This window comes from Euleptes europaea, chromosome 13, assembly GCF_029931775.1.
Source record: "Euleptes europaea isolate rEulEur1 chromosome 13, rEulEur1.hap1, whole genome shotgun sequence".
Classification (NCBI taxonomy): Eukaryota; Metazoa; Chordata; class Lepidosauria; order Squamata; family Sphaerodactylidae; genus Euleptes; species Euleptes europaea.
Window position 1 is genome coordinate 42,452,596 of NC_079324.1, and position 27,162 is coordinate 42,479,757.

The 27,162-nt window shown below is 46.3% G+C and overlaps 1 protein-coding gene across 1 annotated transcript in view; it reads right to left on the reverse strand.

Annotated features, from left to right (window-relative positions):
* The window catches only part of SCARF2 (scavenger receptor class F member 2), a 56,884-nt gene that overhangs the window by 6,169 nt on the left and 23,553 nt on the right, over positions 1-27,162 (reverse strand). Inside the window, exons 6-9 of the mRNA XM_056859817.1 lie at positions 26,611-26,739; positions 15,244-15,347; positions 14,963-15,080; positions 12,800-12,918 (exon numbers count right to left, since the gene is read on the reverse strand). Of these exons, the coding sequence (XP_056715795.1) occupies positions 12,800-12,918; positions 14,963-15,080; positions 15,244-15,347; positions 26,611-26,739 (470 nt within the window). The remainder of the gene's footprint in view (positions 1-12,799; positions 12,919-14,962; positions 15,081-15,243; positions 15,348-26,610; positions 26,740-27,162) is intronic.

The following is a 27,162-nucleotide window of genomic DNA, read 5'->3' on the forward strand; positions in this document are numbered from 1 at the left end:
TATAGTCTCCAGATTGCCAGTTCCCTGCAGATGGCTCCTTTTCCCAGCCGTTTTCCCCCAACTTGGGGGGGGGGAGAGATTTTTTTAAAAAGCAGCTAGCCTGATCTCGTCAGATCTCAGAAGCTAAGCAGGGTTGGCCCTGGATATATTTGGATGGGTGACCTCCAAGGAATACCAGGGTTGTGATGCAGAGGCAAACCACCTCTGAATGTCTCTTACCATAAGTCAGCTGTGCCTTGATGGCGTGCACACACATATTTTTGCATGGGAGATTCTCCCACATTAGCACTGCAAGGCAAATACAGGGTTGGGACCCCATAACTGCATCTCAATATGCAATTCTGCCCTCAGAGAACTACAGTTTTCATGGGAACAAGGAATAGATGTCTCATTTTATAGCACAGACATGGGTAAAGTAACTTTCCAGTGCTCCCAGAGGTACATTCCTCCATACAGATGAACACACGAAACTGTCTTATACTGAATCAGACCATTGGTCCTTCAAAGTCTACTCAGACTGGCAGCAGCTCTCCAGGGTCTCAGGCAGAATTCTATCACATCACCTACTACTTCATTATTTTAATGGGAGATGCCAAGGATTGAACCTGGGACCTTCTGCATGCCAAGCAGATGTTCTACCACTGAGCCACAGCCCTGCCCCTGAGCAAACTACTCTGAGATAACTTGGTCATCTGTCTTATCTGGCTAGCAAGGAAAGTCTTACCATTCTTCAGGAGGCAAAATGGCTGCCTGTATACAGGAGGAAGGAAGAACTAGAGCGGCCTTCCTTGCTGTTTGGCACCAGTCTAGCAATGGATGACCTTAGTAATCTGACACATGTTTTGGAAATACACTGGTCATGAACTCAGGGCAGCAATATTTTGTTTTCAAAGCCCTAGCATCTCAGGTCATGCCACTGCCCATGTGCAGAGGGCCTTTTAACTTAAAAAATGTAAGGACAAAATAATTTTGAACACATGCAGAGTGCTAAACCATGGGCAGATGCAATTAAAAACTACAACAACTGCTTCACATCTAGGATTGCTGACTGCCTGTAGAAAAAGTGTCCTGTCCCTTTAATAGAGGCTTAATGGGATGTTATTTACTAGGTGTTGTTTTTTTACCTCCATGCCACAAAAAGCTTTGGCCGCCTATTTCCACACATTAAGCCCCTATTAATGGGACAGGACATTTTTCTCCAGGCCTGTTGGAAATCCTACATCTTACACAAAGTAGGGAAATAAAGTTCAATCACCAACCAAACACTTTCTTAAATTTCTGACTTAAAATCTTTGCTCCATATGAGCGGCGGACTCTAATCTGGTGAACCGGGTTGGATGACCTTGGGCTAGTCACAGCTCCCTTAGAGCTCTCTCAGCCCCACCTACCTCACAGGGTGTCGGTTGTGGGGAGGGGAAGGTGATTGTAAGCCAGTTTGATTCTTCCTTAAGTGGTAGAGAAAGTTGGCATATAAAAACCAACTCTTCTTCAAGTACTTTATTTTCTCTGTTCAGAATCTACTAGTCATTATCTTCTTTGCAGGGGACCATAATCTTCATATTTGCAGTGGAGAAAAATTTACCATACCACTCATAATTTTACAAACTTGACACCGAGTCATCCTTTTCCAGAACTCATAAACCCCAAATGCTTTAGCCCTTCCTCAGAGGGAAGGCGCTCCAACACCTTCCAGACTTCTCTAACTCTACTTTAAAAAATAGCCCAACAGTCCTTTGAGCTTCAAGTGCGCCAGGAGGCTTCCAACATGACTTCCCAGCCTGCAGCAAAATCAGTTATAAAGGCCAACTGCAGCTACGTGACTGAATCTCACAATGCAGATATCGATTGTAACTGAAATGACACTTGATGAGCCAACTAACTTCTTCAGAGCATTTAACCAAGTGAGTGGTTGTTTAAACCCTTTCTAGGCACTCTTTTACTGATCAAAACTCCATGCCTTGGCAGATGTGTGCCCCTGGTGGTGGTGGTGAAATCTATATTTTCTATTATGAGGCAAACAGCAATTGGAGGAGGGGATTTGGACTGAGAAAAGGGTTAAATACCCCTTCACCCTGCTGCTCAAAAGAAGTCAGCTCCCTAGGGTTGCCAGGTCCCTCTTCGCCATTGGCGGGAGGTTTTTGGGGTGGAGCCTGAGGAGGGTGGGGGTTTGAGGAGGGGAAGGACTTCAATGCCATAGAGTCCAATTACCAAGGTGGCCATTTTTTCCAGTAGCTGGAGATCAGTAGCTGGAGATCAGTTGTAACAGCGGGAGATCTCCAGCTACTACCTGGAGGTTGGCAACCCTACAGCTACCCCTCCCCACTACAGTTAAAAAATATTGGGAAATCCAATGTGGGGAATCAAAAGCTTAATGCTTAGCTTGGCCCTCGGTTGCCACAAAATGCACTGTGGAGGCACCTGGCCTGGGCCATGAGCTTTGGCAGCCCAGGGGGTGAGAAGGCCCTGAACAGGAGGGCTTCTGTGCAGAGGGATTCCTCAGGGATCCAGTCCTTCCTGTAGCTGCTCCACACTCAGACATCTGGTTCTGGCTGACTCACTGCCAAATAAATCACGCCGAGCAGGCGGCTGTGAGAAAGCTGTGCCACTTCCTGTGGGCCTCTCGCTTTCCCCTCCTCGCAGGAGCACTGGTCCCTGCTTCGCAGTCTAAATGGGCTTGCCTTGCGGACAGGCCTTGGCCGTCACTCCCTTGTGTCAGGAAAGAAGTTAAAAGCCAAAAGATTGGGCAGAAATAAGAAACAGCAGCACCCATCCCCCAACATTTTGCCCTGCAGTTAGTCTGGCTTGTAGGAAATCAGCCATTTTGGATTGCAAAAACAGCTCTGAAGCAGATGGAGGTTTCCATAAAAACTTACAGAATGTGATTTTTATACTCCAGTATTTCATGGGGGGGGGGGGGAAACAGGAATGCTGTTGTGTACCCTCCCCAACAGACTTTTCACAGAGAGTATATTACAGAACCCATTCTTGCTACCCTGATGGTAAAACATCACAACAAACATTTCTATATGCTTATTAACCCAGCAGTTCTCAAACTTTTTGAAGTGGGATTCACTTCTGAATTTACTGTAACTTTCAAGACCCATCATGGCAATGCCTTAATCTGTTGGAAGTGCTGGTAGAGGAGGCAATATATGAAGGCTCACTCCATCATGTCCAGCATAACTCCATCATGTCTGTTGGCTAGGGTTGCCATACAGCAGATGAAGCCTGGAGATCTCCTGGTATTACAACTAATCACCAGACTACAGAGTAGGTTTACCAGGTCCCTCTTCCCCACCGGAGGGAGGTTTTTGGGGCGGAGCCTAAGGAGGGCAGGGTTTGGGGAGGGGAGGGACTTCAATGCCATAGAGTCCAAAATTGTTGCTGATGTTAAGGAGGGGAGAGACTAAAATGCCACAGAGTCCAATAGCCAAAGCAGCCATTTTCTCCAGGTGAACTGATCTCTATTGGCTGGAGATCAGTTGTAATGGCAGGAGATCTCCAGCTAGTACCTCCTCAGGTTCCGGCCCAAAAACCTCCCGCTGGTGGCGAAGAGGGACTTGGCAACCATACTGATCCCTACACAGTACATAGGGGTAAGTGGCATTCTCCCTCACTCCTCCATATTTAACTTATAGGGGGCACAAACCCAAAGAATAACCAATTCTAGCAACCAACACTAAAAAAAAGAAAAGGAAAAAGAGTACTTAAACCCCAAATGTCCCTCAAAGGTGAACAACTACCCATGTCCAACAGGGAACCAGAACAACATGTCATCAGGACAGTTTCGCAGCATTCTGTATGGGGACTACGAACTGCTAAATTGCAGGAAAGGAGTGGGGCTGGAACCACCATGCCATGGGGACTGGCAAGGTTGGGAAGCCAACAAAAGGGGAAAACAAGGACATGGAATGCAAAGTCCTAAATGCTATTAATGTAAGAACGTATTTGCTTTAACGTATAATGTAATGTATTTGCTTTAATGTAAGAACGATGATATTCCAAGTGGGCAGCATCTAAATGAAAGACTCTTCGCCTGAAGTTAAATGATTCAGTGTTCTCTGGCATGCTATGTTGCCAAAACCAGGCCTATGTATATACTAAACAAATCCTGCACTCAGTAAAGCTGATGTCTGAGGCCTGTATAGGGGAGAGAAGTCTTGATTTGTATTATTCATTCTGCTTCTTGACTATTTTGTGTAATTTATTCCTGTTTTGATGTGCATGGGGAACATTTGTAGAAGCTTGCTGAATCAGACTAGGGGAGAAACAGATGTGATGAAAATCATGGGGTCCCCAGGTGTCTGTTAAAGGTAAATGACAGATGTGCACTGTCCTGGTTGGATGGCTGTTATTTGCACTAGAAAGGGAAAAAATGGGTTTTTAGAAGGACCAAACATCTTCTTTGTAAACAGTATCATAGTGATAGCTGTGGAGAGATTTCAATTAGCAAAACCAAGCAGGGGTTAGAGGGTTAAAGCCCCTCTCCAGATCATGAGCTTGCCCACTTGCAATTGCCTTTTACAGACAGGCAGGCATCTGTAATCTTCATTGCACCCTATAAGTCCACTTCTCACACTAGCCAGCCAGGTGAGTTTCATAAAACACTCAAGCAGACCAAATGTGAAGGCAGCCTGGGTGGGGGTGAGGAGAAAGAAGCGAAGCCCCTACTCCTCATTGCTGGAAATCTGGTTCAACTACCTAAGCGCTCAGGTGGCTTCAGAGATTTCAGCAGATATTAACCATACCCTTGACGATGGTGACAGTCCAATAATTGAAAAGTTGGCTCGAGGTGGGTGGGGCAATGAAAACTGACAGAAATATTATGCATGAGGAAAAAGCCAACTGAAAACCAGCTTCCAGAAAAAGATCAGGGTAAAAGAACCAGAAGAAACCTGGGGAATAAAAATAAAATTAAAAAACCCCAAAGTGAGAACTAACAGCACAAAAATGTGTGCGGAAAGCGGGAGGTAAACAGTAGTAGGGGGCCAGAACCAACTGAAAAAACCCATGTGGAAAAGCCCAATATTAACCTTGATAGGCCAATGATTTGGCTTGATATAAGGCGCCTTCATGTGTTCATACAAGTGTGGAAGGAGTCAGGAAGCAGGAAAGCAAGTGGATGCCTGGATTAACTTGCCAGAAGATCCCCAAAAGCATAGAGATACCAAACGTGTGGCTGTGCATGCAAACGTGACACTGAAACATTTGCAAAAGGCATCGGGTACTGTCTGTCCTTCATTTAGTAGCAGGTAGCACTGTTCCCGCCCTGACCTGGATGGCCCAGGCTAGCCTGATCTCGTCAGATATCAGAAGCTAAACAGGGTCACCCCTGGTTAGTATTTGGATGGGAGACCACCAAGGAAGTCCAGGTTTGCTATACAGAGGAAGGCACTGGCAAACCACCTCTGTTAGTCTCTTGCCTTGAAAACCCCATAAGAGGTTGCCATAAGTCGGCTGCGACTTGATGGCACTTTACACATGCACAGCACTGTTTCCAGACAGCTGGAGATGAAGCTGGGGCCAGAAAGAGAACTTGCTCAGACAGCTCTCTCCACTCGGGAGTTTTGCACAAGGCAAGATGGGAATGGACCACTGTGACCAACTGAGATGAGCTTCTGGTCACTGGCAAGGAGGCTGCAAAGGCCCTGCAGCTGCTCAGGCTGCGAAACTGTGCCACAGCTTGCCCACAGCTGCTGTTTTGACAGGCGCCTTGCAGCTGGATGGGCCATTTTTAGGTCTGCCAAAGCCAAGGGTAATATGGCTTCTGTTTGCTCCTTCCTGCCCAGAAGAAGAGCCGGCAGAAATCCATCTCCTCACTTCCCCTTCTCCTCTGGGGGTGGTGGAGGTGAGCAAGATGTTGCAAAAGTCACAGAGATCCCTGCTGGATTAAAAGGAGCTTCCAATGCCCTCCCCCACTGCACAGAATGAATGACTTCCTCAGCCACTGCATACACAGATTTCCTTAGCAGGAAAAGAGAAAGGGTTCTGCCTCTACAGGAACCTGTCCCCTTGCCACAGAGTTGGTACAGGCAAGCAGAAGAGCTGTGAACAACTCCGCCATAGGCACACCGGCTCAGCTCCGGGGCCAAGTGGAAACAGGCCTGGAGAGGGAGGAAGGTGGGGGAGTTATTTTTAGCTCTTAGGTGCTTGTACATCAGTCAGTTCTGCCTGCTGTAAGAGAGAAGAAAACATCTCTCTGTTGGCTCTGTTTAAATGCTAAGATTAGACTAATTCACGGAAGAAGAATCTATAGGCAGCTGTTACGGTAACTATATTTATATATTCTGCAAATATCCCTAACAAAATGTGCATAGGAAATTAACATTGCTAACTGATTTATATTTAGTGCATATACTGCCTTGGACGCATTCCAGAAGAAGAAGAGTTCATTTTTATATGCCGACTTTCTGTACTACTTAAGGGAGACTCAAGCTGGCTTACAATCACCTTCCCTTCCCCTCCCCACAACAGACACCCTGTGAGGTGGGTGGGGCTGAGAGAACTCTAACAGAGCTGTGACTTGCCTAACGTCACCCAGCTGGCTTTGTGTGTAGGAGCGGGGAAACAAATCCAGCTCACCAGATTAGCCTCCGCCACTCATGTGGAGGAGTGAGAAATCAAACCCGGTTCTCTAAATCAGAGTGCACTGCTCCAAACCACCACTCTTAACCACTATACCACATTGGCTCTCCACCCTCAAGCATCTATACATTTTCACTACCAACCACAAACGCAATAGGTTTCCAGGAAAAACCCATTCTGAACAATTCCTTGAACACCTGTGGTTGCCATCCTCATCATGAAATACTCATGATTCCAGATGTACTTCAAGACACAATATTAGTGAACATTTTGAAAAAATGTTAATAGTCGAAACAGTTCTTCAAATTATTGCAAATTAATAAACTCATTGTGGGATCAAGGGATGCCAAAATGCTACACAATTGAGGTCAAAGTAGAGGGTATGTAAAATTAACCAATAGATACATATTCCATTAGTAACCATAAATCTTTTATATATACACAAGTTAAACTCTCTTAACTGCTTTGCCTAACTACTAACAAAATAGCAAAATGATTAAAAAATTAAGTTCATCTAAGTTAGATGAAGTAGGGAGAATTCATCTGCCAGCATTATTAAAATAGAGAAGTAGGTTGGACTAGATGACCCTGGTGGTCCCTTCCAACTCTATGATTCTATGATTCTTCCTGCCATCTTTTTTGCCAGCTACAACAAAGTTTTATCTGCGTGTGCCCCACAAAGCCGAGTTACACCCTTCTAAATCCACTGAGGTCAATGGATGTTCTAGGATACTGTTTCCAGTATCTGATTAAGGAATTGCTCTCAACAGGTGTTTATTTGGAAACTCATGGCAAATAAAGTTTGTAAGCACATTTGTAGATGCTTAGGTATAATGAGCATATATAAGCTTGATGTGTTTTATGCGAGTGTTTAGATGTATTGATTCTGACCTATTTTCTTAACTGCTGGTGCTTTTATGGCCGTCTTTTATGTCTATGACTGTTTTGCACTCTTGATTTTATTGACAGGCTGCTGCTTTAAATGTTTATATTGGGACAGTTTTATTGCAAGAGATAAGTTTTGCTGAATTGCTTAAAAACTGTTGTGTTTATGCACCATGTATCTTTTATTTGTTTTCTGCCTCAAGCAGCTATCCTAGAGAGGCTACAAGTAATCTAAATAGAATATGTTTTTCTTGCTCTGCTGTCTGTTGTGTTGCTAACACAAATAATATACCAACTTTCTACCCTTACTCTGGTTGCTGTTGCTGTCAATATTCCACCTTTCTCCCATGGTACTTTGGATTCCCAGAAGGTCTCCCATGTATGTACTGACCAAACTCAGTTCTGCCTAGCTTCAGTTGGATCACGAGACCTCCAACTATGCCCTGTACAGAGACAATATATCCTTGAAGACCAGATGCTTGGTACAAATTCTCAAGGACTTCCTTGAGGCATCGAAAATCTGAGACGTATGTTTTGGTATCTATAAGCTGAGCACACGTATCTGCATGATTTACAGTGCTGACCTATACAGACTTACACCTTTTTAAGCCCATTGGCTTCTATGGGCTTAGAAGAGTGTAACTGTACTTAGGATGGCATCGTAAACCTGACACTGACCCTAAGCCCATTGGCTTCTATGGGCTTAGAAGAGTATAACTGTACTTAGGATGGCATTGTAAGCCTGCCACGGACAGTCTTGAAGGGAGAAGCCCTGAAATGCACCTTTGAGGATACTCTGGGTCCTGCTTGTTCTCTGTTGCTCTGTTGCTCCAGAGACTAGGACACGGAGTAATGGATTTAAACTAGGAGAAAAACGATTCCACCTAAACATTAGGAAGAACTTTCTGACAGTGAGGGCAGTTCGACGGTGGAATCCGTTGCCTCGGAGGGTGGTGGAGTCCCCGTCTTTGGAGGTCTTTAAGCAGAGGTTGGATGGCCATCTGTCGAGAGTGCTTTGATTGTGCGATCCTGCATGGCAGGGGGTTGGACTGGATGGCCCTTGTGGTCTCTTCCAACCTTGTGTGATTTTGTGATTCGTTTGCTCAGCCCCTCCCTTGGCATTCTGTCAGGAGCTGCTGATTTCAGCAGCCGCAAAGACAGTGGAAACCTTTTTAAAAAGTCACCGTACAGAATGGATCTTCTAGTTTATCCCTGCTGCTGTCATTAGGGTTGCCAGGTTCCTCTTCGACACCAGCGGGAGGTTTTTGGGGTGGAGCCTAAGGAGGGCGGGGCTTGGGGAAGGGAGAGACTTCAATGCCATAGAGGCCAATTGCCAAAGCGGCCATTTTCTCCAGGTGAACTGATTTCTATCGGCTGGAGATCAGTTGTAATAGCAGGAGATCGCCAGCTAGTACCTGGAGGTTGGCAACCCTGCTGCTGTCATAAATGTACTGAGAACGCTTTGAACCCTGGACTAGCTTGTTACTTAAAAATATAAGAAGTGGGAAGAGGGTCTCCCAGCAGCTCCAGTTTGAATTCTCTCCCCTCTTTTCACTGCAGTTGCACAAGACCTCGGGCCCTCCGCTGGATAATAATAAGAACATATGGCGAGGCCTGTGCGCCAAGCAAAACAAAGGAGCCCGTGACCAAAGCATTTCATTCCAATGAAATAACAGCCCCTCTGGCAGTCGAGTGAGGCTTTGCGGCGAGGCCTGTCTTGGAGTGTGTGCACACAGACAGGAGAGCACACACTGGCAACGGGGTTAATTAGCTTTTTCATGTCTCAGGCTGGGGTTTGCCAGCGATGTCCTAGAGTAGAGAACTCTTTGATAATTGCATGAAGGGCCCTTTGGGGAGGGAGGCGGGTAGAAGAGGGAGGGAAACACCGGAAAGCTGCCTTAGACTGTCACATCCTGAGTCCCTCTAGCCCAGAACTGTCTACTCTGCCTGCCTGCCTCTCTCCAAGGTCTAAGGTACAGCCCTTTTCCCCAGCTAGCCCTGCTACCGTGGAGATGCCAAGGACTGAATGTGGAAACTTCTGCATGCTGAGCAGATGTGTTCTCTATCTGTCTCCCTCTATCTAGAACATTTTGATCTTGCCCTTCTTCCCGGGAACTTAGGATAATGTACACTATTCTCTCTTCCCCATTTTTATCTACACAATAACCCTGTGAATTAGGTTATTAGACTGAGAGTTTGTGGCTTGGATCCAGATGACCATTGTCATGGCGGGCAGGATTTCTGTCCACACAGCTTGGCTTTCTTGTCTCCCTCCTCCTGCTGCAGCCTCAGGGCACTTGGGGGGAGAGGGGAGCACAGTTTGGGGAGGGACCTCAGTGGGATATGTCACAGTGTTCATCTTCTAAAGCAGCCATTTTATCCAGGGGAACTGATCCCTTTAACCTGTAGACCAGTTGTAATTCCAGGAGATCGCCAGCCACCATCTGGATACTGGCAATCCTATCCCATCATACACTGCAGTAAGGGCAGCCCTGGGAAATAATCCAAGATTAAGCATGGATCTCCACATTCATACATCCAGTGAAACCATAGCTAAGATTATCTGTGGTCAATAAACCAACTACTAACCATGGTTTCAGATCCTGGTTTGATGGGCCCTAAATAACCACAGCTAATAGAGTGGCCTGCGTTTAGGCAGTCCCATTAATCGTAGTCTATTTTAATTAAACTACAATTTCATGTGACATCTGAACGGGGACAGTCAGTCATTGCCAATGTTTACTGATGGGGGGGAATATGAAAATGTGGGTGGCATAAAATGTGACAGCCACTTGCTTTGACGGTTTTAAAAATTAGATGACACTAATGCACATAGGTGAGGTCTATTGATGCCAGGATAGTTAAATGAAACCTGCAGGCTATTCCTGAGTATAAGATATTTAGAGACAGGGCAACAGCGGACATCCATCACATGAACACATGAAGCTGCCTTCTACTGAATCAGACCCCCTTTGGTCCATCAAAGTCAGTATTGTCTACTCAGACTGGCAGAGGCTCTCCAGGGTCTCAGGCAGAGATCTTTCACATCATCTTCCCAGCCTGCTCCTCAGCTTCCCAGAACCCCCCACTGGCTGCTAGGGTTGTCATCCTCCAGGTGGGGGCTGGAGCTTTCCTGGAATTACAACTGAATTACAACAGTACATAAATCACGTATTTATTTATTCCGCTTCTCCTGGAGAAAATGGCTGCTTTGGAGGATGGACTGTATGGCATTATACCCTACCAAGGGCCCTGCCCTCCCTAAACCTCACTTTCCCAGGCTCCACTTTCAAATCCCCCGGTAGTTCTAAATCCAGAGTTGGCAACCCTGCTGAGTGGCTGCTATTGTCCTGCATTAGAAGGCCTGATCCATCTGGGGCTATTCTTCCATCCTTATGCTAAGGTATTTTTGGGGGTGGGTGGGAGCTTGTAGGGATGAATGGGGAACTGCATGTCTCTGCAAGGCTCCCTGAGTGAAGCTGTCCAAACCCGCACTGTACAAGGCAGGCCTCCTGCCCTACCTGCAGCTCCAGAAGAGAGAGCTGCCTTCTTGCAAACAGAGGCCAAGGGGGGAGCTCTCACTGCCCCTGTTTATACAAAACCTCCGACTGGCTGCAAGTGCCAGGAAATGCACATACACAGGCCCATTCAGTCAGCGCCCGTAGCCAGCTCCACTTTCACAGAAGGAGTCTCTATTCTCGGGAAAGAAGTCCCTGCCCAGTGGGCCTCTGTAAACACAGCCCTTGTTATCGTTTCAGTGGGAAAACGGTTTCTGCTGCTCGAGCCGCAGACTTGCAAGGGCAGTGTGGTACCACTGTGCTTCCCCAATGGAGAGGGGGAGGCAGTTCTCAGCACAGCCGAATACACAATGCTGGGCCCCCAACGTTTAAAAGGCAGGACAGTCTGGAATCAAGTTTCAAGGAGTGCTGGTCTAAATATTTTGCATATTTCATATTTTCCTGCAAAAGTTGCTGTTTTGCTTTGTTTGGGGCGTTTTTGTTCTTTTTTTTTTTTTGCAAAACCCCCCCCCCCCCAAGTCTCCTCCAAACTGCGGCTGCTACTGCCTTGGAGATCTTTTTTTTTCCTTTTTAACTTGCAAAAGACTTCTTCCTTTTATGATCCCAGCCAATCAGTGACCATGTACTGAATGTGATGATGCTGCTGCACCATTTAGCTCATGAGATTCAACTATGGGACAACATCATGGAAGGGAAATGAAGCCCTCCCTAATGCCCCCACTCCAAAAAGGATGGGGAATGCATCCTTACTTTCCAAACAATGGGGTTCATCCTGTTAGTTGTGCTGGCAGGTCCACCACCCACCACCATTGTGTGAGGCACACATAGATATCTGGACCACACTATATCAATATCCAAATTCTGCCCCACATAGTCAACTACAAACTGGATTGATGGTGGTCGGGGGATTGTTACATTGGTTGCCCAGGTAATGGAGACATCCTGCAGAGGGGTGCAAAAAATGACTGGAAGCAAGAAAAAAATATTTGTGAAATATATAACAATTCTCTGGCCAGGCAACCTGCATTCTAAGATCAAGGAAAGACAAGACAAATTCTGCAACATGAGCAAATGATAGGTAATAATTTGCAGAATTGCTGGTATTGTCATAATTTATCCCACAAGCATTACTTATTCCATAAGATATTCCGGTTTTGCGGGGAGAGAGACACAACTTGCCACTGCTCGGAAATCAACCAACCACCGGAAATGATTATTCAGCAACTTTGCCATTTTACCAAGCATTGCCTACACACTTTCATCCGAAAGGGCAAGACTCTTCCCTCCCTTGACAACAAAGATGACAAAGCAGAGATTCTCAGGAAGCTGACACGCACCCCATCTGGTGCCTTTTCTGTGCTCCTGCAGGCTCACAACATAACACTGGGCCTTGCCAGTAGCTAGATGGGCTGTCGTTTTTCCCTCCTGGCCTTAATCCTGTATCTTTAGACACACAGCTCACAGATGACAAGCAAATGAAACATTTTTGGCCTGGACAGAACATGATAACAGTGGGCTCATACCTTTCTGCTAACTAGGATCTTGACACCCCTAAGCTGAGTCAAGAGTGTGTTGTCATGACCAGAACTCTGAAGCTCCCACCCTTGTGTCTATTTTAGCAATCTGACTGATAAATGAGCATACTTTGCAATTACCCCACTGGCAGTGATACAAGATTTAGTTTTACTGGTGTGGTAGCAATACTCTTCTTGTTTTTATCATGCGGTCTAGGGGTTGTTAACAAGATGGAACCAAGCTAGAACTCTCATTTAGGTACCATGTGCCATTTAAATGATATCGGGGTACCTTACCAACAACTTTGGGTAACTTCTGACGGCGAAGAGGAATCCGGGGAAGTTTCATACTGATCTGGCTGAACCTGCCACAAAGACGTCTTGGGGACTTCTTGTTGACTGGGTCCTGATTTGCGCTGCAGAGGAAGCCAGGTGTTTGGTTAGACTTCTGGCAAAACATACAGCATGGATGCAGATTCTGTGGCAGGGTCTTATGATGAAACACAATGACATGTCAAGTCTGTTCCCTAAATTGGTTTCCCCTTCTCCCATTCCACTCCAACTGCTTTTATAGACCTCCAATACCTTCATTCTTTTGCTCTGGTGTCTGTCTACAACTGTCTGTCTCCTTGCCCCTTCTCATTCCCTTGCTCCCATGGGTGCCTGGGTTTCCCACAACCACCAAAATAAATCCTCCATTCCCCAAGGCCATTTTTGCATGGTAATTAGCAGTGCGTTCCAGGCTGAATTGCCCCGAATATTTTTTTGAATTTTGCACACAGAACCGTCATTCCGGAAGTGACTGCGAAGACGGTGCATACCTGTTTCGCATTACTACAGAGCCCATTTAAAGCCATTTGGTGTTTTCCACGAAGAATACCCCTCAAGGAACAATGCAAAACAACAGAGGGGCATTAGCTATGCATATGCTAATAGCTATGCAAACAGGAACAAAGGAGCAGGTGAGTGGGGGGAGTGGAACTTCTCCTTTTGCGTCGGGACCGTGAAAAGGCATTTTTAAAGTCACATTTTAAAAAAGCTTTGAGCGAGCATCAAAATTAACCATGCAAAAATGTCTCAAGTGTACCTTTTCCCTCTTGCTACTCCCTACCCACTGGAGCTCTGGCCTCTCTTTGACTTTTTTGTTAGCATATTTTAAAAAGGTAAAGGTAGTCTCCTGTGGAAGCACCGGGTCATTATTGACCCATGGGGTGACATCACATCATGACGTTTATTAGGCAGACTATGTTTACAGGGTGGTTTGCCAGTGCCTTCCCCAGTCATCTACACTTTACCCCCAGCAGCAAGCTGGGTACTGATTTTACTGACCTCGGAGGCTGGAAGGCAGAGTCAACCTTGAGCTGGCTACCTGAAACCAACTTCCGTCAGGATCGAACTCAGGTTGTGAGCAGAGCTTTTGACTGTAGTACTGCAGCTGACCACTCTGCGCCACGGGGCTCATATAGCATATTTAATGGCCATTCATAACTTTCCTCTTCATTCTGGCACCTCCCCCCAAACTGATCTGTACCTTTGCCTTGTATGTCTTGCCTAGTCTAGCAGATGTAGTCTCTTAGTGTAAGACTGATGGCAGAGGGATGTCGCTGACTTTGGGGTAGGCCATCCCCACCATGCAAGCGGAGAGAATCACACCAGACTCCCTTACTCAGCACTAAGGGCCAGATCTCCACCCAAGCACCTGAGGCTCCAGCAGCACTGCTGGAAGCATCCTTGGCTTATGCCTGTCACCGTCTCCGAGACCCGCTGACTCCAGCCCCCAAGATGCTGGCAGAGCCACTGGGCTTGACTTGCTCCAAGAGCATTTGGCCAAGTACATCTCTCGTTGCCCCTGTCCCCAGTTCACTGGCACCCCAACATCTTCACCGGTAGCCGCTGCAGTTTTTCCCAGGACTGGCACCAAAAGAATTGCCTACCCTAGGTTTAGATACAGCACCCAGGAACAGCAAATAGCATCCATCTGCAGAGGAAGGAGCTGGATTACCATTCTCTATTGTGTTCTCTATTGAAATATGCTGTGTTTTAATCAGCTAGGTGCTGCGACCATACTGATGAAAAGGCAGGGTAGAAATCTAACAGACAGTAAGTTAGAAATCATATGACCCCTCCCCGTTGCAAGCAACTTAATGGCACATAAATCACAAGGCAAGGGATATATTGCCCCCAAGATGCCACCCCCTGGTCTTAACCTCACCAGTCCCCACTCACCCCCTTGTGAAAGGATATCTGACACTCCACTGTTTGCTCTAATGGAGAGCTGGAACCAAAAGCAGCTGGCCAATGTCAGACTCAGAACGGAGAATCCCAACAGCACTCCGACCCAGCGGCTTGGTGCTTTCCCTGGCGTTGCCCTGGCATGCGGCCTGTTCAGGGACCCCTCCTCCCCCCAAACCCCTAAAAGCTTCTTGCAACACCTGCCATGGATTCATCATCAACACTTACTCCCGAGCATGGTCCTTCTTGCGGCAAACACAGCAGCAGCACAGAAGCGACAGGAGCAGGATTAGCAGAAGGGTCAGGAGGACTCCGGCTCCAATCACCCCCATCCGCTGGTTGGCTTCTGGAACAGAATCAAAGGTGTGTGAGGTGAGGCTTATTGTGGCAAGCCCCTGACTATCGCAATCAAGACGGGTGGTACCTGGCAGCCTGGGGAGGTGACATCATGCGCTAGAAGCCCAAAGGAGAGATTGACAGTTTTATGCCTGGATTCATTGGATACTTACCCATGTAGCAGTCTCCTGTCAGGGGGTCGCAGGAGTCCTTGTGGCAGTTGCAGGATTCTGCACAGTTCACTCCGTACTGACCAGCTGGGCACGTCATGTTGCAGCTGAGGAAAGAATGGTTGGGTGAGCAATAAAGAAAGGGAGGAGGAGCTGCCACGCCTTGTCCTGAGGCTAGTCATGTATGTATAGAGCAAGAGTTTCTCCTTTCCTCCAAAACAGCCCACTGTGAAGGGCTGGATCTCCAGGGATACAACTTCTTCAACAATACGGAACTAAAATTCCACAATAAATCATAGAAGAAAGACAACAGCATTCATTGGTAGACAAGTCCACAATTTGTACAGGTGGGGTGGGAGAGCATTTTTTTTTGGGGGGAGGCAAATTTGAAAGTACTGTGTCATCATTTTCTTGTCCAAGACCAGGAAAGATTAGCAGAGAAAGAGGCCAGAGACCTGTAAAGGCCTCAAGGTTCCAGAGGGAATGACTGACACCTAGTCCAACAACTGAAGAAAAAGGGGAACAAAGAAACTCAACCTAAAAGTCAGGGGAAACCAAAGGGGTTGAGCTAAACACTATGTACTATAACAACTAATAACAACTAATAAATCTATTTTAATTATATATTGTGTACAAATGTATTTAGGAGCCCTGTGGCGAAGAGTGTTAAGCTGCAGTACTGCAGTCAAAAGCTCTGAGTTCAATCCTGACAGAAGTCGGTTTCAGGTAGCCGGCTCAAGGTTGACTCAGCCTTCCATCCTTCCGAGGTCGGTAAAATGAGTACCCAGCTTGCTGGGGGTAAAGGGAAGATGACTGGGGAAGGCACTGGCAAACCACCCCGCAAACGTCTTGGAAACGTCGGGATGTGACGTCACCCCATGGGTCAGGAATGACCCGGTCCTTGCATAGGGGACCTTTACCTACCTTTTACAAATGTATTTAAAAACACAGGGCCTAAAATATAGGCTTCCTAAAACGCACAAACATAGTTACAAATATTACCAACACATAACAGTTGATGTTAGTATATAAAATGACCAAAATCTGACCAGACGCATTTCGGTCTTTTACAAGCCTTCCTCAGTGGTCATACATACACAATTTTACAATACACACCTAGTCCACCCTCCCCCTGACATAACTGAATGGAAGACAGTTTCTAAGCTTTTACCAACAGCTGCTGGTTAGTTTGATAGCTTCTGCCCTTACAAAAACGAGTCCTAACAAAAATAAATAAATAAAAGAATGTGGGAATACAGGCAAATTGCTAGAGTCTGTAGTGAAGGTCCTGGTCCAGGATTTCTCATGGCATGTGACCAGCAGCATACATGGAGGCACGATTTCCCATATGTGCACATGCAGACAAGGTTAAGAGTTTCCTGTACTCTATTGTACAATGATAATGATGGGGGCATACAGTAGCCAATCCACAAAAAGACCATTTCTGTGATGCACCATCTTGCTTTTTAATCAGCTCATTTCCCACTGAACAGCCAATGTGGTGTAAAGACTAGAGTGTTGGACTAGGATCTAGAAGCTCACTGGATTACCTTGCAGCAGTTGCTCTTTCTCAGCCTAATCTAATCCACAGGGTTGTGGTTGCGAAGATAAAATGGAAGAGGGGAAAATGATATTGCGCTTTGGATTCCCATTAGGAAGAAAAGTGGGATATATTAATAAAATTTAAGTCTACATGCATCTGTGTACCACAACACTTTGGCCAAGGCACTTTTTTGAGAGTTCTGGTCAAAAGTGACATTTATCCCTAAGGACAGGATGTTTTCAAATATGAACTTTCACATACTGTTTTTTGGGTTGTTGTTTCTTTAAAAAACAGAATTCAGCATCCCAAGAGTCTCTATTTGGAATTGGGTCAGAGGTGTTGCTCAGAGGTCAGAAGGTTTGCTGAATTCTGTGGTGCACTGGACTCATAGAAAGTCCAACAGGACCTGTTCTTTCTGGGCTTTCTTCTGAAAATTCAAAGGCTGTGGATTTGAATCCCACCAGAGTCCATTTAGGGGAAGGATGAATGGTAGGGCAGGTGCTTTGCATAAAGGTCTCCAGTAAAATCCCTGGTATCTCTAGTTAAAAAGAGTCTTTGGGAGAAAGGACAGGAAAGACCATGTGGTGCCAAGACACCAGCAGAATGCTGCCAATACTGGGTCAGATGGTGACTTCTAAGAGATCTAAAATAGACGATATATATATATTTGTAGGTCCTCCCCATCAGCTGGTTGTTCTTCAGCCACAAATCACAACAGCTTGTTTAATTAGGGTGGAATCAGGAAGAGAGCATCATTTGCGTATCTCACACTTCCATGGAACAAAGTACTATGGGCAGGGGGTTGGACTAGATGACCCTGGTGGTCCCTTCCAACTCTATAATTCTATGATTTTACGAACACACTCGAGTGGGTAACTTTTTAAAGTAGCAGAACACCGGGCTGTTGCATTGGGCCAGAGACTTTTATGACACAGTGGTGCACCTTCTTGATCTCAAATTTGGAGCTGAGGTGAATGGTGACCAGAGGCAGGACTCTTCAGCAGGGGCACCATGCCTGTGGAATGCCAATTTGAGGCCTGTTTGGCTCCTACACTACTTTCTTTTAGGCACCAAGCCAAAACCTTTCTGCTTCCCCAGACTTTTAACTAAAGGGCTGATCTTTTAAGCATCATTTTATAGTCTGTTTTTAGCCTGAGAATATTTAAGAACCACTTTAAGCTGCTTCGTGTTTTATGTTGTATTCTGTTCTGCTGTGTGTTGAATGGTGGGGCTTAATAACTTTTATGAGGTTTTATGTTTTATTTCGTAAGCCACCTCGGGCAGGTTCCCTGGAGAAGGGGACACAGAAATTTTCCAATTAAATGGATAACTGATTAAAGCTTTCATCAATGAACTGTACCGATCAAGCACTGGGAGCTCGGAGGCCCACGCTTGGTCAAGAGCCGCACACTGTCCCAGTCACCATTTCAGAAAAACCCAAAGAGGCATCTTGGTGGGGCAAAGTGACTGGATGGAACAGCCTCAAGCAGCTGCTGCTGCTCCTTAGCCATCGGAGTCTCCCAGGAATCCAGGAATTTGCATGCCTCACGAACATCCAAAGCATCCCTTTGGCTCTAGTCCTTGCCTCCTCTGTGCCACGTGCCAGTTGGCATAGAGAGCACGGACTCCACAGGCCCTCACAGCAGCTGTACGCAGGCACGCTCAGCTGGCAGCACTTAACAGAGTCTGTTTTTTGGGTTAATGCTGGGCCCTGCTGGTTTCTGTTGAATGCTTTATACTATTCTCTTTTGTCTTCTGATTACTTGGTTGCTGTGTTTTACATTTTTAAAACTCTAGTTTAGAATTGAGAGGTTTTTTGTTTGTTTGTTTTGTTTTGCTGTAAGCCTCTGTTAAGGGCTGTCAAGTCACTTCTGACTCCTGGCGACTCTATGAATCAGTGTCCTCCAAAACGTCCTATCATTAACAGCCTTGCTCAGGTCTTGCAAAATGAGGACTGTGGCTTCAATCCATCTTATGCTGGGTCTTTCTCTTTTCCCACTACCTTAAACTTTTCCTAGCATTATTGTCTTTTCCAGTGACTCTTGTCTTCTCATGTGACCAAAGTGTAATAGCCTCAGTTTAGTCATTGTGGCTTCTAGGGACAGTTCAGGCTTGATTTGATCTAGAACCCACTTATTTGTTTTTTTGGTGGTCCACAGTATCCATAACACTTTCCCCCAACACTACATTTCAAAGGAATCTACTTTCTTCCTGTCAGCTTTCTTCATTCCCAGCTTTCACACCCATAAATAGTAATAGGGAATACTATGGCATGAAACAACTTGATCTTGGTTGCCAGTGACATGTCCTTGCACTTAAGAATCTTTTCTTCCCAGTCTCAATCTCCTTCTGATTTCTTGGGTTGCAGTCTCGCTTTTGGTTGATAATGGAGCAAGGAATAGAAAGGTGGGTTTAAAAATATTTTTAAAAACGAGTGGGTGAATACGTTGTCAGGGTATTTAAAAAAGACAGTAGGGCTGAGCTTGGGGCTCTGCCTATGTTGAAGGCGTGCTGAATTTGGCTCCCGCTGCAGATTTCTACTTCCCAAGAATTCCAGATTCTTTTTAGAATCTTCCCTTCTACAAATTTCTCGCCCTTAAGCCTGCAAAGAAAAGTTAACAGCTCATTCCTGAGAGCTCAGCGGCCAGGGGCGGCGTGGCCATGGTGGCATCACAGCGTCTCCCAAGGGGTTTGGCTGCTGCAGCAGGGGGAAGAAAGGGTGTTTTAAAACAGAAAAATAAGATAAGGGGGGGGGAAGCCCAATTGAAAACAGCGATGCTGCACCAACAAAAAACTGGTGCAGCACCGCTGTTGTTAAAGGGAGCGTTCCTAGGCTGAAAGAGGTTAGGAAGCTGCCTACCGGCAGCTCTGCCCCCCAGAACACCCCAGGAAAGGCTCCCGGGATGCCGGCGCAAGGACTTGCACCAGCAGGACACCAAGCTGGCGTCTGAGGGCCCCTCTACCATGGCAGTCCAGGGGGGCCAGCGCAAGTGGCACTATGCTGGCATCTGTGCCAGTTTGCACAGTGCAAGTGTCACAGATGCTGGTGTAGGGATTACAGTGCCTCCTAAGCTCATTCGGCTCCCCAGCAACAGGAATGGGCTGTTAAAAACCCTAGTACATAATTCAAAACCATGTAGGTTCAGTATGACTTCTGGCAACCAAGGGATGTGCCTTCAGTGTTTCTCCCATCCTGAGACTCACAGGAACAGAAAAGTCCAAGGAGATTTACCCAGGGATATCTTGGATTTCCTTCCACTGATCCACCCATCTTTTCTTGCAAGTTTTCCAGGATGCTGATAGATTTTTTAAAAATTGTTGCTATTGCACTGATTCCAAATTGCTTCTTTTTTTGTGTTGAGTATTTAACTTGGTTGGCGTGATGCTTTTGATAGCGTCAATGAGCATGTTATATAGTGTCCTGGGTTGACCTGCAAACAGATTTCCTGCTGAAAGGTGACTAAGTAACACCACCTAGGTGGTTATCACAAAGATGGTGGCCTGCCAAAATGTTTCATTCCTCATTCGTCTCCTAAAACTGGAAAAGCCTGTGGCCAAAACCAGTGTTGCAAGAACACTATGTTGAGGAGGTAAGGAAGGGGGGATGAACCACCCCTTACGTTGCAAAATGAACTGTCAGAAGGTCCACGACCATAGCTACTAGGCTTCCCATCTATCTATCTATTTATTTAATTTATTTATACCCTGCCTTTCTCCCCAATGGAGACTCAAAGCGGCTTGCATCGTTTCTCCTCTCATCCATTTTATCATCACAACAACCTTGTGAGGTAGTTTAGGCTGAGAGAATGTGAGTGGGTCAAGGTTACCCAGTGAGCTTCCATGGCACAAGTGGGGATTCAACCCCAGATCTCCCAGATCCTAGTCCAGCACTCTTAACCACTACACCACACTGGCTCTCCAAATTTCTCCTGACTCTGGAGTTCCCAGGTGCCTGCTAATGGTGGGCAATCTCCCACCAATTCCTGTAGCTGCCTGCCAACGCTCACCTGTTTAGTGGGCGGAAGCAGGCCGGCCTAAAGGGGGAGTGAACAATTGGCACGTGTGTGCAATGATGACCCTTTTGGCACAATGGGGAAGCACCGGCACCACACCGGGGGACAATCTATCACTCTTGGAGCAAGTGCTAGAGTATCCCCCAGGTGTGATGCCAGCGCTTCCACACTACGCCAGAAGTGATGTCATCATGTGCGCCCCAATCGCTGCCCCGTGTACACCCCCCCCCCCAGATCTTCTGCTGGCTGCCAGGAGGGACCTGGAAACCCTACCTGACTCTCAGCCATCTTGGGCCCAAAAATCTTGTTAGGCCGTGCTGTCTTTCTCATCTCCTTGATACTGACAGAAATCAGGTAATGGAACCATTGTAAGATGAAGCAACGATTCCTTCACACTCTAGTCCCCCCCGCCACGCCTTATCAAATGCTTAAATGGCTGCAATCCCAAAGCTTTAGAACTGTGTTGTCATCCTTGTGGCGGACTCAAGGACATTGTCACATCTAGAATGGCCATTTCTCACTCACATTGCACAAATCTCAGTAGAGAGTACTGCAGCACTAGACTGCTGACATTAAAGACTGTGCGAGCAGGAAGCGACTCAGCAGTCTTGTGCTATTAGGCTGATACAATAAAGCTTCCCTTTCGTTTATCTCTTCCTTGATTTCTCAGGGGCCCCAACTTTTTGTCTCTAATAGTAATGGTGCTTACTTGATTACCACCATGGCAGCCAAAGAGGGTCATCCAGATGGTAGGGATTGGATCAGAAGACATTTAGGGCTGTTTAGCTTGGAAAGAAGGTGCTTAAAGGGAGACATGACAGAGGTCTATAAAATTATGCATGGTATAGAGAGAGTGGACACGGAGAAGCTTTTCTCCCTCTATCATAATACTAGAACGCGCGGGTCATCTGCTGAAGCTGGAAGGCGAGAGATTCAAAACAGATAGAAGGGAGTATTTCTTCACACAACACCTATTAAAATTGTGGAACTCCCTGCCCCAGGATATGGTGATGGCTGCCAACTGGGAAGGCTTTAAGAGGGGAGTGGACATGTTCATGGAGGACAGGGCTATCCATGGTTACTAATCAAAATGAATACTAATCATCATGCATACCTATTCTCTCCAGGATCAGAGGAGCATGCCTATTACATTAGGCACTGTAAAACACAGGAAGGATGCTGCTGCAGTTGTTTGGGGGCTTCCTAGAGGCACCTGGTTGGCCACTGTGTGAACAGACTACTGGACTTGATGGGCCTTGGCCTGATCCAGAAGGGTTTTCCTTAGGATGCTGCTGCAGTTGTTTGGGGGCTTCCTAGAGGCACCTGGTTGGCCACTGTGTGAACAGACTACTGGACTTGATGGGCCTTGGCCTGATCCAGAAGGGTTTTCCTTATGTTCTTATGTCTGATGGAGTAGGTCCCTGGCTTTGGAGTTCCAAAGCCAGGTCTACCCCATAGGAAATAATGGTCCTTTAAATTTTAAAGGCCCATGTGCCATGACTAGCTGGAGAGTGCTTAAATAAGGGCTAGTTGACCTGGCCTCCCTATTGATAATGGTCCTTTAAAGTTTAAAAGACAGATGCACCAACAACCAGCTGGGGAGTTCTCCCTCCTGCCTGGCCACTGCTGCCACCCTGACAGGATTCGATTCCAATATTATAGAGTGGAATTGCATCAGGGGGCAGGAGTCGTATTAGATATTGCAGACCTGGATCCGATACCCAAAATATTGAGCATCTTACTGAGCTGGCAATGTGTGACTGCACACCCTAATCTTGAACCCTTTAGTGATTATGGGGGGAAGAGGAATTTCCCCATCATCTCTCCCTCTCCTCGATTCTTTGTGGGCTGCCAACTTGATACCAAATTGGGGAGGGGCTGTGGCTCAGTGGTAGAGCCTCTGCTTGGCATGCAGAAGGCCCTAGGTTCAATCCCCGGCATCTCCAGTTAAAGGGACTAGGCACGTAGGTAGTTTGAAGGACCCCTGCCTGAGACCCTGGAGAGCCGCTGCCGGTCTGAGTCGACAATGCTGACTTTGATGGACCAAGGGTCTGATTCAGAATAAGGCAGCTTCAAATGATAACAGCCTAACCCACTCGTCTTCAATCTTTTGTTTTTACGTTTTACTGCATGTATCCATCTCTCCCCCCCCCCATTTCTCTTTCTTCTGCCATCTCTTTAAAAGAAAATGTCTGGAAGATTAGTGGTGTTAGCCCCCTCCCTTAGCTTGAGGCCTGGTCCACTGTCGGCTCAGGACCTACCACGTGAAGACCACCTCTCTGATTGCATCCTGATTCAACAGCATCCCTAACAAAAATATTGGCAAAAGAAGAAAGCCCTGAAGTTGCTTGTATGGCAGGACTGGGCCCTGACTGGGAACAAAGCTACGATTAAAAAAATTAAAATAAATCGATTCATTGCTTCCCTTCAAAAGCAACTAAAATCCACTGCCTGAGGCAGCCACCCCAATTCTTCCTTATACTAGGGCTGGTTTGAACCGAAACTCCAGTTTGGGAAACCCTTTGGGGGTTTTTCTGAACCATGCTTTCTTTTTTGACTTTTGTACGATCAGATCCCCAATTCTAGGTGCAACTCCTGATCACTCAAGTTGCTGCATGCTGGGAAAAGAAGCTGTTTCCAGAGGGGCAAATCTGTTCTTTAGCTTCCATAATGAAACAAAAAAACCCCAAACCACCCTCCAAATAAACAAACGGGAATTCTTCTCTCCCTTCTTCCCATGAAATGTACAAAGAAATCCCTAAATACTGCTTCACAGGAAAAATAACCACTTCTTTTTTAGCCTTGAATGCAACTGAGGCATGTAGTTGTTTTGAAGAAACTTTGTCCTGAGAGCCAGCAACCAAGATGAGTAACTCCTGACCAAGCATTATTTTTAGTTTGCCTTCAGGGGTTTCCATCTGCGGAAAAAGCCCTCTTACTACGTCTGACATTTCAATCTGCCGGGCTACTGTAACTGACATGTGCAAGGTGGGATTCAAGACATTTTGGTACCCAATGAGGAAATCCAAACGGCACTCTCTGGATTGGGGAGAGGGTTGTTATCCTGCATGAGCTGAAAAGGAACTGTGCAAAAGCACTGAGGGGATAAAAACTTCAGCCTTTCCCATTTTTAAGTGCGAAACTTCTGAGGATTACAGAAAAGATCACATAGCTTAGTGACATCTCAGGCACCATGCAACAGGTACCCCTCCACAGCTTGATTGTATCTGATATGTTGGAAACTAACACATGAACACACATGAAGCTGCCTTATACTGAATCAGACCCTTGGTCCATCAAAGTCAGTATTGTCTACTCAGACCGGCAGCGGCTCTCCAGGGTCTCAGGCAGAGGTCTTTCACATCACCTACCTGCCTCGTCCCTTTAACTGGAGATAATGGGGATTGAACCTGGGACCTTCTGCATGCCAAGCAGATGCTCTACCACTGAGCTACAGCCTCTCCCCTAACTAGAGCTCTTTTGATCTGCAAAATGTCTTCTTGTTGAGGGAATAGCGAAACTCCTGCCACATTTACAATGATATATCTGTCTTTACTTTCCCTTTCCCGACCCTAATTCCCTTCCAAAACACTCTTTAAAATATCACCAATCACACAACTGCGTCACCACAAAGAGAATCCAGCCCAAATCCATTCAACTCACACACTTCCTGTGTCAACTGGGTCGTGTGAATTGGCCTGCAGATACACGAGTTGCAGTTAAAAGAATGCCTGATACAAAACCCGGATTCTGCTTTGAAGAATATTTTCAATAAAGAAAAAGAAGTATTCCAATGCCTCTGATTAAGGGAATGCTCCTCCTGTGGAAAGAGAACCCGACTCAGGCTTCCCTTTCACTCCATTCATGGTGGGTGAACTCAAACATCCATTAACTCAGATATCCTTCCTCACTCGTCTTCCCTGTAAACCCAACTGCAGCTTTGAACACGGCCAAAAGAGTTTGAGCCCATTCAGAGCAGTTAGGGGCTTAATAACGTCATTATATGGCAGCCATTTTTAATGTTTGCTGCATAGCACAATGATCTGTTTCATAGCAGGTAATGACAGAAGTTGCTCCGGTCTGGAAGCAGACAAAGTTAACTCTAAATGAGCCTGTTCAATGGGAGGACGCTACATTCAGACAGCAAAAGGGAAAGTAGCTGGATTCCTTTTTGCACATAAAGCAATGCATGTCTATATCCCAGACACACTGTCAGAGAGCAATGATTTAACTACATCGTTTTGTAGAAGAAGAGTTGTTTTTGATACCTTGCGTTTCTTTACCTTAATGAGTCTCAAAGTGGCTTACAATCACAACCCCTTCCTCTCCATACAACAGGCACTTTGTGAGGTAGGCAGGGCCCAACGTAAGCCAGCATGCTTCATGTGGAGGAGTGGGGAATCGAACCCGGTTCTTGGGATTAGAGTCCGCTGCTCTTAACCACTACACCACGCTGGCTATACAGTGTTGCACAGACCTGTTATAAAATTTGATATCTGGCATAGAACTAATTAACCTGAGAACCCCAGGTTTTTTTTAAACCCCAAGTTTAAAACAAGTTGGAGCGAGTCCAGAGGAGGGCAACCAGAATGGTCAAAGGTCTGGAATCCATGCCCTATGAGGAGAGACTTAGGGAGTTGGGTTTGTTTGGAGAAGAGAAGGTTGAGGGGAGACATGATAGCCATGTTTAAATATTTGAAGGGATGTCATGTTGATGAGGGAACTAGCTTGTTCTCTGTTGCTCCAGAGACTAGGACACAGAGTAATGGATTTAAACTAATAGAAAAGCGATTCCACCTAAACATTAGGAAGAGCTTTCTGACGGTGAGGGCTGTTTGATGGTGGAATGCGCTGCCTTGGAGGGTGGTGGAGTCCCTGTCTTTGGAGGTCTTTAAACAGAGGCTAGATGGCCATCTGTTGGGAGTGCTTTGATTGTGGGATCCTGCATGGCAGGGGGAGGGTTGGGGTCACTGTGGATGTGGGGGGGTAGTTGTTAATTTCCTGCATTGTGCAGGGAGTTGGACTGGATGACCCTGGTGGTGCCTTCCAACTCTGTGATTCTATGATTCTAAGTTTCTAGGTCTCACAACTCTGATGATAAAACTTAATGCATGTGGGTGATGCCTGATAAAAGTCATAAGGCAGAAAAGCAGCCTTCCCAGAGGATGGGGGATGCAGCTTCAAGTCTCTGCAGGCTGGGCTAGCAGAACTGGAGGAGCAGCAGGAAGTTTGCATGCCTACGCAAAGTTCATTTAATTTATTCAACCGATTGAGTCCATTCACATGTTAACAAGGTCCTGTGTTCCCCTCCACTGTCTGCCGCTAGGAATTTTGAACAGACGTGCACTGAGAATTCCAAGTCTGGAACTCAATTCCCAGAAGTGGATGGACCCAATTTGGATTGAGGTCACATCATATTTTTTGACAGTTAGAGTGGAACAGGCTTCCTTGGGAGGTGGTGAACTCTCCTTCCCTGGATGTTTTTAAGAAGAGGTTAGATGGCCATATGTCAGCAATGGTGATTCTATGACCTTAAGCAGATGATGAGAGGGAGGGCATCTTGGCCATCTTCTGGGCATGGAGTAGGGGTCACTGGGGGTGTGTGTGGGGGAGGTAGTTGTGAATTTCCTGCATTGTGCAGAGGGTTGGACTAGATGACCCTGGTGATCCCTGCCACCTCTATGATTCTATGATGCCAATGCATGCCTGGGACATGAGTTCCCAGCACGAAACTCCAGGTGAATGTCTTTGTAACATGTAAACCAGCCCTCTGAGTCTGAAGCAAGTTGGTGAAAAGAGGAGCAAATCACTTACGAAGTCCCGTAAAACCCTGCCCTGCAGAGGCATCTTCCTGTCTCGAAGTGACATTCACCGTTGAAACAGTCACTGCAGACAAAGGCACAGTTCTCGCCGTACGTCCCATTGCGGCACTTGGTCTCACACCTAGAGAAAAGCCAAAACAGGCCATTATGGTTGGAGAAGGGTGATCTGAGGAAGCAGAAAGGACAGGGCAGCATGGCAAAGGGACAAGCTCTGTTTGTGGTCACCGTTCAATTACCCTTAGTCTACTATGTGAAGGGCTGAGACTGATTTGCCTAAATCTTTCTGCTAAGTGAGCTCCTTCTCCATCACTGACTGACTTTGCCCTACATGCAACTGGAAAGTCAATTTTCTAATGTATTGGGCCACAAGAACCAAAAGAAATCTGGCACAGCCAATGGACTCCTGCCTGTGGAACCACAGTGGGTTCACCCTCCCACAATATCCACACTGCAAGTACAAGTCACTTGGCACGTTCCTGAACACCTGTCTCAAAAAGCAGTGGGCATTGGATAGAACTGGCATCATGTGAAGGTCTTCTAGGAA